General features: G+C 42.6%; 1 protein-coding gene across 1 annotated transcript; it reads right to left on the bottom strand.

The window, feature by feature from the left end:
- Positions 1–163: 163 nt before the first annotated feature.
- Positions 164–7,890, bottom strand: slc16a13 (solute carrier family 16 member 13). The gene is made up of 7 exons (XM_044184959.1): positions 7,748–7,890; positions 7,217–7,426; positions 5,232–5,477; positions 4,522–4,665; positions 4,073–4,329; positions 3,088–3,619; positions 164–1,671 (listed from the first exon to the last, which is right to left on the bottom strand). Exons 3-7 carry the CDS (start codon positions 5,458–5,460, stop codon positions 1,445–1,447), a joined length of 1,389 nt encoding a protein of 462 aa, XP_044040894.1. The 5' UTR covers positions 5,461–5,477; positions 7,217–7,426; positions 7,748–7,890; the 3' UTR covers positions 164–1,444.
- Between the last annotated feature and the right edge of the window lie 3,998 nt (positions 7,891–11,888).

Genomic DNA, 11,888 nt, shown 5'->3' with positions numbered 1-11,888 from the left:
AGTATGTTTGCTGTCAAGAGTATGAATCCCCAGCAGAGGGGGCGATCATTTTGCGATGGAGCTTATAAGCAAAAAGTTGCTGGTCATTAGTGATATTGCCACAGATGATACTGCCTAATATGTAAAAGACTGAGACACAAAAACTACTAAAGGTAAAGACACATTCAAGGAAAATACATTGCTTTATAATCAAGACTGAGTACAAAATATCACACTTTAACATATAATGGTGTCAGGTCGCAGCCTGGATGTTTGAGTGGTAGACTAGAGTGTTATAGGTTTGAATCACAGACTGCCAGGAAAAGCCGGTTAAGACGAACATTTTCAACAAAGTGAATATGCAAGCAATGGTTGTATGATCAGAAAATACACTTTAGAAATAAGTCTTGTATTCCTGCCCAGCAACATGATGCATTGGAGGAAAGTGAAAGTCCTGAGGCTGAAAGAGAGCTGCTGGAAGCAGTGCTGGTGTCTGCAGCTCCTTTAGAGCTGTTGCTGTGCTCATAATAAATCAGTGTTTAACAGCGAGCAGCACAGAGGGGTGCTGCTAATCATTAAGAAATTCAGTTTCTTTCATTCATACATCTACATCCAGAAATGACACAGTAGTATAAAGACCAACAATAATTTGTTATTTTGGAATATATATATATTAAAATCTAGTTATTATTAAGGTGAGATTTTCCTTATATGGTGCATATTCTTAAATATTCTTTTTAATGTGAATTACCATAAACTACTGGGCATGCATACCACAGCAGGTAGTACTGATTGTTCACTAGGTCTGTGAAAGATAATGTTGCCATGTGTAGCCGTAGTACTTGACAGTTATTTGGAGATGGCGGTGTACAGACAGCCGGTGGGACAAGAGGGCAATAGTACAATGCAAGTTAAAGATTAATCATAAGTGTGCAAAATTTAAATATGCTGGTCAGTGTTACAGCAGTACAATCAGATTCACATTTTACCTTCACATCTACAACCAAGAAAATAAAATAGATTTCTGCTTCTTAGTTTCGTAGTCAAGTATGCAGAAACTTGATGGTGTGTGTGGTAATAACAATAAAAACAGTCACACATCACATTGCCTATTGCTGTGCATGTAAAGCAACCACACATCTGTACACTGCAAATAAAGTATTTAAAAACACAGAGTTTCCTTTAGGCAGAAGAAACTGGCCTATACACTAAACTGAGGTTAGGATGGGTAACAGAGTGAGGAACCCACTGGCCCCTTAATGCCGTCGGGAGTTTTCACAGTAAGCTTCTTCATTCACTTTGGCTCTGAATCTCTGAGGTATAATGCAACCACATGTGCAGCAGCATGCTAACTGACGGTGTCTTCAAGCAGGCGCCATCGTTATACTGGCTGGACTGAAGGCTCTTGAACCCTTAACTTCCACAGTCTTGCGGATTATTGAGCCTGGTTATTTCACCTGTCAGATCATTCAACTCCTCTGCGATTCGTGCCAGAAGGAAAACTATTCATCTGCTCCAACTCTGAATGTAAACCCTTATCTTTGTCGTCAAGGGGGCGTCTTTGAGGAGACGGTGGATCCGTGCAGGAGAAGTAGCGAGGCAGAGTGGTCATGGTCAAAGTACCGAGAACAAGGAAACTGCCCGCCGCCATGAAGGAAGCGATGTAGTTGCCTGTGACGTCCTTGAGAAACCCTTGGGACATGGAGACGGGAGAAAAGATTGAATATTCACACTAAAACACATGAAGACGTGGGATATCTGTCTCCGAGGGGGAAAATGCGGAGAGAAACTTAAGCTGAACAGAACTTTTTCACAGCTGACACTGTCACTTGTCAAACACAGGTGTAACTAATAACATTAACTGCTGCTGGAGCAGAGCCATCGTTAATGTTATTAGTGTCACTGTGACAAGTCGACATGATTTATTTGGTAAACTTAAAGAAACCGGAGTACTAGCGAGGTTATCAAGGTTCAGGTTAGCCAGATTTATTAAGATGATGGGAAAGAAAAGAAAAAGTGAGGCTCATTAAAGGGGCGATCACACAGAGATGCGTCGCCAGCAAAACCATTGTTTTCCCGCTCCTCTCTTGCGCAGCGCTTTGCGTTTTTCTACCGGTTTTTAGACGCGCATAAAAATATTCTCAATTTTTCTGCAAAAGGCGCGGAGTCGCACCGCTCGCCATTGTCAAACGTGGCCCCGGCAGCCAATCAAATCAAGCAAGTGGCGGGTTTAACTGCCTTTACCACCTCCTTCCCGTTGCAGCCAGGTGAATCTCTCTGCCGATAAATGCCCCGTGAGGGAGCTACGGAGCACGCAGCCCCGCCGCTCAGGCGCACCAGCTGTTTGTGAAGCGGCTGTGCGGTCTGTGCGGTCGCCCCTTAAGCAAACACATCAGTCGGTCAAAGCGGGCATGACAGAACAAGTTAAAGAGCTTCTAGTCTTGATAAATCACAGACTCACTGTCCACCGTTTTTATTTAAACTACTTTCTACTGAAGAAAAGTCCCTGTTCTGTGGATTATCAAAAGTAACAGGGACACAGATTCTGCTGTAAACATCATTTTCTAATGCTTTAAGCTTCACAAATGAAATTCCATCCATCCCCATAGTATTTGGGTGGAGACATAAATCTCTCATACACACAGTATATCTCAAAACCTGGGCAAATCAAATCTATCTGAGTGTCTAGATACCACTAGAGGTCAGGTGAGAAAATGTAGGTTGTTTTTTTTTTTTTTGGTAATTTGGGTGTTCAGATATTATGTTCTAGCTATGTTGGCAAAAATTTCTAACTGCGTGGTAAGGTTGGGAGTGAATGTCAGAACTAAAAAAAAAACAGGGGTAAGAGAACTGGCTGACCCTGATCACTCGAATTGTTTGAGTTGTTTGACATTTATCTTCAGTGATTTAGGTCACTTTAGAGGACATGGAACAAGGTGACATGACCTACATTGGGAGATATAATTAAAAAGCTGCAAACTTGGTGCTATTATAATGCATTTTATAAAATGAGTCATTTTGAACAAATGAGTCGTTTTGTACTGGATGCACAACCTCTTTTGCCCCCCTCTAACACTATCCCAGTCTCCTCTTTCAACGTGCTCATACCTGACAGAGGTGTCCCCAGCAGTCCCGCGCTGCTCTCGATGAGCTGCAGCAGCCCGAGGGCCCCCATCATGCGCTCCACACCCACAATCATGGGCACCACCGCGAAGACCAGAGAGGTCAACGCCCCGGAGCAGAAGCCGTAGAGAAGGCTGATCGCCATCAGTGCAAAGTAAGAACTGGACAAGGAGCTCACAGGTAGCAGCATGATGAACACTCCTGCCAGCGTTGTCCACACGCTCAGTAAGTGAATCAGCCGAAAGTGACCCAGGTCTGAGAACCAGCCTGACGCTACGCGGCCCAAAATGTCTGAAGCACCGGCAGCTGACATGACAAAAGCAGCTTGGTACTCTGAAAAGCCAGCTTGGCGACTGTGGGCCACCAGGTGGAAATACGGCACAAAGTAGCCGACGTTAAGAAGAGTGACGGCCAAGGTGTAGGTGATGTAAGGCCTCTCGAAGAGCAGCGACAGCTCCAGGTAGGAGGAGACTCGGTGCAGCACTGCAGCACATGATGACCTGCTCTCTGAATCCACCTGGTGGGAGGGAAAGAAGGAGATGCTGAGCTTCATCTTCACTTAACATATATCATCCAACATCCCTTTAACATTCTATATACATAGTATATGTTAATGTAAAGTCGCCTTTTTTTTTTTTTACCAAACAAGAGACTGATATCATGTCTGAAAGTAGAAAGACACTCACAGCATGAATAACTTGTTAGGCGATTTTATGTGCAGTTTTTTAATCTTCCAGGCCTTTTTAAAGGAAGCGGTGAGCAGCACTTGGTTAGTTAAATTCTCTGTGGGAAATGGAGCAGCTTCCCTTCATATAGAACAACAAAATATTGTGTCAGGAATGATGATACTGTGGGTCATCAAATTCTTGCTAAAACACTTTTCAAAGTGGTAAAGACATATGTTCATCTTGAACTGAATCCAACTTCTATGCTGTGTAATCTCTGCTGGTACAAAGGAGTCTTGTCCCACCTTTGCTGGGGCTTTAGAGCGTCGCTGTGGATGGATGAGAGCCCCGCAGGGCACAATGTTGAGGCTGAGGCCCCCCAGAATCAGAAGGGCCCCTCGCCAGGCATACATCTCCACCAGCAGCTGGAAGAGCGGGTTGAAAGCAAAGGAGGAGAGGCCGATGCTGGAGAACGCAAGTCCCAACGCCAGGGTGCGCCGGCGAGTGAAGTTAGCCATGACTGTAGCTACCATTGGAGTGAAGACCAGCCCCCAGCCCAAACCTGGAGGAGAGTGGAGGGGAGAACCACTGTGAGAGGTCACTTTGTTCACCTGCAATTAACTAGGTTAACAGTTAAATAGGTAAACAAAGATGACCTGCTTTGCGAAGCATCTAAAAGTAAAGAGGGGATGTTTTCTAATCCAGTTGTCCCTGAGGAACATGAACTAAACCAGTTGTTTTAAGACTTTGTTACCTGAAATAACTCCCATACTGAGGTACAGGTGAACAAGACAGGTGGCCTGTGAGGCAAGTATGAGGCCGAGTCCAGCGAGACAGCCCCCTGTCATCACCACCAACCGGGCATCATATGCATTACATAGTCCTGCACCCAGTGGACCTGCAAAACAAACACACACACATCTCCATTAGTGAGGCCTCTTTAACATAAAGCCTGCAGTCAACTTACCAACTACAGTGTGCTCTGAAACAGCCTGGTTTTTATCTTCTGCTTTGTTCATCATTCTTCCTTTTAAACCTTCCTTTTGAAGCTATATGATGCTCTTTATAGCTGCACAATTTCATCAAATGAAAATTTCTAGATGTCTTGTGCATCATTTCAGCACATTTCCACCAAACTCAGCCTGACACATTTGGTATCTTTGGAAACTTTGCTGTCCCCGCTACAGTTTTAAATAAAGTTCTGTGGGTTTGAACATTGTTTGGCTGTCCAGCATGAGTTTGTAATGAGTGACCCACTGGTGCTTGTTAAAGGGTTAATGAGTTGCAGCCAACAACCACCTATAAAATGGCTCATAAATGAAAAATCCTTCTATAAATTGTCTTAGTTACATCTCTTCCTGTGTGAACTAGTTTTATGTCAACAGATGAATCAATGATGAAAATAATTGTTAGTTGTTGCCATAATTACAAACAGCATCCTCGTGCTTTAACACAGTGACTCACTGAAGAACTGCTGTGCTGCCAGGCCCGTGGACGAGATCCAGGAGATGGCCTGAGCGCTCTCATCAAAGTACTGGACAAACTCTACAAAGAAGATCCCCAAGCTACGCATCAGGCCGAACACAAGGCTCGTGCTGATGAACAGGGCACAGACCAGCACCCAGCCCCAGCCTCCATCTGGGCCCTCGGCTTCATCGCTCTGGCTCTCCGCTTTGGGCTTGAGGTTGGTCATGCCTAGGAGAGAGCTATCTGTAAAAATACAATAAATGCAGGTCAGCGTGAAAGCAGAGTGAGGAGGTCAGATTAGAAGAGAAAGGAAATACCAAGAACATGAAGATATAAGCCTCAAGAAATGCAAGTGACAGCACTCTCTTTTAACAACAGTGCAGAGCAAGTCTCAGATCCTCTCTGTGGTTATCAATAGCATAATGATTAACTTCCCACAGGCCAATAGATTCCCTGGTTGTGAAATGTAAGTGTGAATAGGCTGCTTAGCAAGTTGCCCTTGAAAACAAGACATAGGTGAGAGGTGAACTCTGACAATGACTGCTGCAAGTGTTCATAGTGTTCAGCTGTGAAGAAACATTTGCATTTTCAATAGTGAAAGACAAGAAAGCCCCTTAATCAACTTTCACTGGATTTGTTTTAATATTTCTGCTACAGTGGATATACAGTAGTCTGCAGAGGTGACACAAAAAATAAAAGGGGGTTTCAGTGATGTTTAATTTTTCTTTAGCAGTGTCAAATTGTTTAAGTCATTAATGCAGTATTAATTCTATTACTCTAAACTCATGAAGATATTGTCCTCTATTAGCCACATATTGGCCACTATGCAAATGCACATCTGTCTCTTTCAGCATTTGGTGCAAGGTTGAGACCATTTAGGCATTTATGAACAATTTATAAAGTCAGATGCACCTTTGTTTGTTCCGTCTAACCGGGACTTTCTGCATATGATGTCTAACTTCCATCAAAATGGAAAAATTTGATACTTAAGTCCTCAAAAGCTAATTTTTAAATACAACTGACTTGATACCCAGACATTTTCTGCAAATAAAATAGAGCTTAAGTATCATTAACATGAGACAAAGATTCACAAATATGTAAAAACACATAATCATAATGATCACATGATGCATCCTCTTTTACCCACAAAGAAATGCTGCTGCAGCAGGAGCCACAATCAGCAAACAGTACTGAAGTTCCTCTTACTGTGACAAAATGCTGCCATTTTGGACCTTCTGTAGTGTGCTATTAACAGAATTTCTAGAAGAATTTCCCCCATTTTCACTTTGGTTGTTTTTTAGTCAGCTGACAGCTGATACTATACAGTTTCCTGAAAACTGTGCCTCCTCTTTGATGTGACTCATCATCATGTGCTCTCTACATGCACATACTTTGTTTTATTTGTCCTGCAGCTGCTCTCTGTTAACTTTACTGCAAATAAATGTCAACAGTTTGATAGAAAATAAAAAATATACTATTGTATGAACAGTTCACTTTTTATTTCTGTACATATAGTTACAAGTATACTACATAAAAGCAGACAATAATTCTGATTATTTGTGCTGCTGGTTGAGCAGTATTTTTGACTCTGTTGCTCAATCTGATTAATTTTTTGTAGTGAGTTGAAAATGAACCAAAGCAACAAGTAGCACAGCACAATGACCTGATCCATTCATAATCTAATGCCACTCACTCCACTGCTGCAGGAATTACAAGAATTTGCACACAGCCCTCTCACAAACACACATGCACTAAAAGACTTATAAAATTAAAACGTCAGCAAATGCAACAATGCTCAAAAACTTCATTTCATATTGGTGTGCACACTCACACTCATGCAGAACACTAAAAACTAACAATTTGATTTTCAATCCATATGAATTTGTTGAATGATTAAATAGTTTGCAATAAAGCCAATTTATAAACATGTATTGATTGCATGGTCCTACAATATGGACATCAGGGTGTACATACACACTCACCTGCAAACAGGTGCTCGTCCTGCCTTTCCTCCAAGCAGCTGCAGCCTCATAGAAACAGTCAGCTTCGATGTAATGATTAATTACACAGCCATGAACAGTTAAACAGGCGAGAACGCGCACTGGGAAGTGTGCACGTGGGCTCTCCAACCATAACTCCACGTAAATTACGTATGCTTCACACTGCGCTTGCGCACTGGTTGTCACAAACAGCTGTAGACACAAATAAAATAATGTTCGAAACTGGACACATGTTTGATGTTATAGTGATAATGCCAATGTATTTTGCTAATAATGCTAATATTTTTTCAATTGTTGCTATCAAAGTATTTGCTATAGCGGTGTGAGTGAGGTTATGATAACGTTTACTGTAAAAAATTACCGTTTCATAACCTGTGACTGAATGAAACCTTAAAACTGATTGAATCGCGTATGAACAAAAATGTCGACGCAAGTCCATTAGTATTCAAAGAGTTTAAAACGGTTCCCAGCCTAATAAAAGCTTCAGTTTGACTCGACAACCTCAATATTCACCTCGGTCTGTCAGCTTTCTCCGGAGCAGCACATGGTCTACAGTGTCCAACTTCACTGTGGTAAACTAAACAGCAAAATGACAGCAGGAAGGGAGAAAGTCAGAGATCTAACCGTCATTACACAGCGAACCGGTTTGTTATACGCGTGCGCAGTCTTCAATGGGGCGCGCGCGTTCGGCATATTCTGTCATAAATAATAATAATAATAATAATAATAATAATAATAATAATAATAATAATAATAATAATAATAAAAATAACAATAACTCACGCACGATCCATCAAATTGGTTTTGTGGACAGTTTTTTAAAATATATATTCTGAACACTTGGGATATTAGCCTATAATTATCGTTGCCAGTCATTTTATTTTATTAATTATATTGTGTAAATTTCTCCTCCAATATTAAAAAATCCCAAAAACTAGCTCATGTGTCCTGACTGGATGAAAGATCTTAAAGTCCTTTCATATGTCAACAAGTTTTGGTTTTAGTTTCATGGCAGTTCTCTTTCTACTTTTCAGCCTGTAAGAAAATGTTTCAGGTAAACTACATGTACCCCTAAAAATCATCAGCCAGCAGCTATTGTTAATGAGTTATTTGCAACTATATAGATCATGATTAGCTATAGCAATTGGCAATTAGCTGCTGTAAAATATACACAAAACACAAGTGGACGTCGTCACCGTGACGTCACATATTGGTTTGCAGCTTAGCATTGCAGCCAATTTCCTCCAGTGGCCACTCACGGTATTGCAACGAAACGTTCCCCTGTGGCCCAAAAAGCATTTTCCCCTTAGGCCACCATTATAAAAGAGACATCTGTAAAACTGTTGACAGGACACCTCAAACTGCATTTAAGGTCAACCATGACTCTTTCTATTATGAATTTTTGATCCATGAATTATATTATATTTGTAAAACTTTCCTCGAGGCGAGAAAAGCGAAAAAATCAATGATGTCATAATAATAATATAATAATAACACTTTATTTATAGAGCACTTATCAAAACAAAGTACAAAGTGCTTCACAGAGAGACAAATAAAATACCACAGTGAATGATAAAATGCATTTTTTTTTAAAACAATAAAATAAACAGACAGCTCAGGATATGCTTTCCGATAAAAATGCTAGCGGGAAAAACACTATTGCACATATTCAGTGGGCCGCATACCCTGGAAGTAAACCTGGAAGCTAGAAAGCTTTTTTGGCGTATGCGCCAGGTGAGCAATTCTCATTGCAATGAATAGGCGCCATTTTGGGGTCCGGCATCTAGTTCTTATAATACATGGTACCTTACCTGGATTACCTGGATGTAACTCCAGTTCTATGAGTACGTGTGGAGCACTCAGGTTTTGCTATTGGTTTACCCTCTCGAGGCTCCGCCTTAGCAGCTGAGAAAAAACGTATTTGCACTCACTGCCCAAACAGGAGGTAGCATCCTCCCCCTTAGAAAGCCCCAGGGCATGCATTGCTCGTCTCCCTTTGAAACTCAACAATCACCACTAGGACCAGCTGGTCTTGTGATTAGGGGGCTCCGCACATGAGATGTACTCGAGCACCTCCTGCCTGAGGTTCTCACCCGGGCTGCAACACTGCCAGCAGTGCTGGCTGTCATAAGAGACACCTCAATCTGCATCAGACGAGGTCCCCCCAGGCTGTGCACCAAGCACTGAGTGGGCCACAGAAACAGCAGTCATGTCCCTGAGATATGACTGCATGAAGGTCAACCAGGAGGCACCGACCACCGTGGCAGATGAACAACCGGTCGGACATCCTGACAGCTGTCGTGCAGTCTACGATACAGCAGAGTGCACGCACCGGACACAAAGTGTGCAGGCGTTCTTCCTCTCTGTCGGCGTGAGGAGGGGGGAAAAAGCCTTCAGGCGAATGACTCTGGAGCTGAAGGCCAGGTGATAACCTTCGGCCGAAAAGACGGATTTGGACACAACTCCACCAATCACTTGTCGTCCTGATCCAGCAGCTCAAAAGGTGGACCTGCAAGGCCGTCCAGCACCGTTTGGAGGTCCCACTGAAGAACCAAGCGACGAGTAAGTTGCTTCAACCTGTGGACCTCCCACAGGAAGCGCTTCACCAGTGGATGGCTCTTGGCTGTGAAGTGGTCCAGGCCATCGTGGTAGCTGTAATAACTGTAATAGCTGCTGCAAATACCCCCAAGGTGGATGCAGCACGTCTGCTTTGAACAAGCCCTGCAGAAAATCCAGGATGCCCTGCAGGGGACACGAACTTGGACTGAGACTCCTGGCCTCACACCAGTCCGCAAACACCCGCCAACGAGCCGAATAGGCCCTAGATGGGGCACGTGCATGACCGGTGCATTTCTTCCTGGTCGAGGGACCCGCCCCAACCGGCCAGGGAGGCATCCGTGAAGTCCTGGAAATAATGAGGGATGCATCACAGCCCACCCCCTCGTGGAGGCAGTCGGGTGAGTCCCAGAACGGCACGTCTCTGAGTGCAAGTGCGGAGACATGTCCTGGCTCGGGTGCAGCCGACCGTGTAAACCACCGTTGCAGGTTCCACCATGTGCAGCAGCCCCAAGCACACCACCGGGTGGGCTGCTGACATCTTCCCTAGAAGCGACATGACACACCTTGCTGGCACTGTGGCCGTACAGTTCAGGCGCCAGGTCAGCTGTAGGATCACCTCCACACGCTGTTCTGACAGCTGCACAGTCATGGTGTGGGAATCCAAGAGTAGCCCAAGGTCTGGCATCTGCTGGCTCGGCCGCAGGGCACTCTTGCTGGGGTTGATGGCAAAGCCCAACTGAGTGAATTGCTGGATGACCAGCGGGCTTCCACCTCCTGCCTGAATGCAGCGAGAATTACCCAATCGTCAGTGTAGGTCAGGATTCTCACGCCTTTCTCCCCAAGTGGCACCAGCACTGATTAAGATCTCAAAGAGGTAAAATTTTGACTATATATTCACAGATCAGCATGCATATTTTACAAATGTCATACAAAAAGCAGCTTTCTGCCAAAACACAACAACACCACAGAGGCTAGACGGACAGAGATTAAAGAGACAAAGCAGGGAAAGTGAGGTAGCAAAAAAAAATGTCCCTAACTGGTTTAATAGAGTCAACAGCAGCACTGGTTTCCACATGTTTCAACACTAGAGGGAGGCAACCACAAGGTCTAAAAATGTCAACTGCATAGAAAAAGATCCTGTTGGCCCAGGTGCAAGGGTGATTTTTGTAAGGATGATCGTGTGATGGCTTTAAGAATCTAGTAACTAATAAGTAAGTAAGACGGTGTAGTCCCTCATTCGTCCAGGAGTGTTCTATCGTAGAAAAGGTTTCAGTCGTAGTCATCTGAACACTGTTTTCAGAATCAAGACGTTTCGGCTCCCATCCGGAAGTCATTCTCAATCTTTTCTACGATAGTAAGTAAGTAAGTAAGTACATTTACTAACTTGTACTTGAGTATTTCAATTATATTACTTTGTATTTTTACTCTACTACATTTTAGAGGCAAATATTATAGTTTTTAACTCCACTATATTTATCTGATGGCTGTATAGATGGTTTTAGATTTAAATAAAGTAGTTAAAACGTTTTTTTTCTTGACCTAACAATATTGCTTACACATTAATCAGTAATGATAATCCAATAATATAATATACACAATAATATAACAGGGCCCTTCTGCATAATGAGTACTTTAACTTTTAATACTTCAGCACATTTAGCTGATAATGCTTGTTTTAACTTTGCTAAATGTTAAAAGTTACAATTTGAATACAGGACTGCATTGTATTGAGAAGTGTTTCAAATGTCCTTCTGACAATTTCATCAAAAACTGAATGTTACAAACTTTGAAAAGGTAGAATTTAAGGCAGAGCTGTTGTTTGCATTGTAAGGCAGTGTTGCAATTATTTTATATTAATGTGCCAAGGATTACCACTAAAGCATAATATAAAAACAAATGATAAGGGACTTAGAGTGCATGCATTTTTACCTAATCTTGAAGGAGATGCCCTGTGTCACAATCTTAGAATTCCTTTATTATTTCAGTTGATAGTATGCTCACATGGTGCATATTCCTCAATGATTAATCAAATTGCCACAAACTTACTGACTGAGTCCCTGTGCAAAATACTATATATTGTAGCCACCATGTGTAG

This window comes from Siniperca chuatsi, linkage group LG22, assembly GCF_020085105.1.
Source record: "Siniperca chuatsi isolate FFG_IHB_CAS linkage group LG22, ASM2008510v1, whole genome shotgun sequence".
Taxonomy (NCBI): domain Eukaryota; kingdom Metazoa; phylum Chordata; class Actinopteri; order Centrarchiformes; family Sinipercidae; genus Siniperca; species Siniperca chuatsi.
This window is presented reverse-complemented; position numbering and strand designations above follow the sequence as displayed.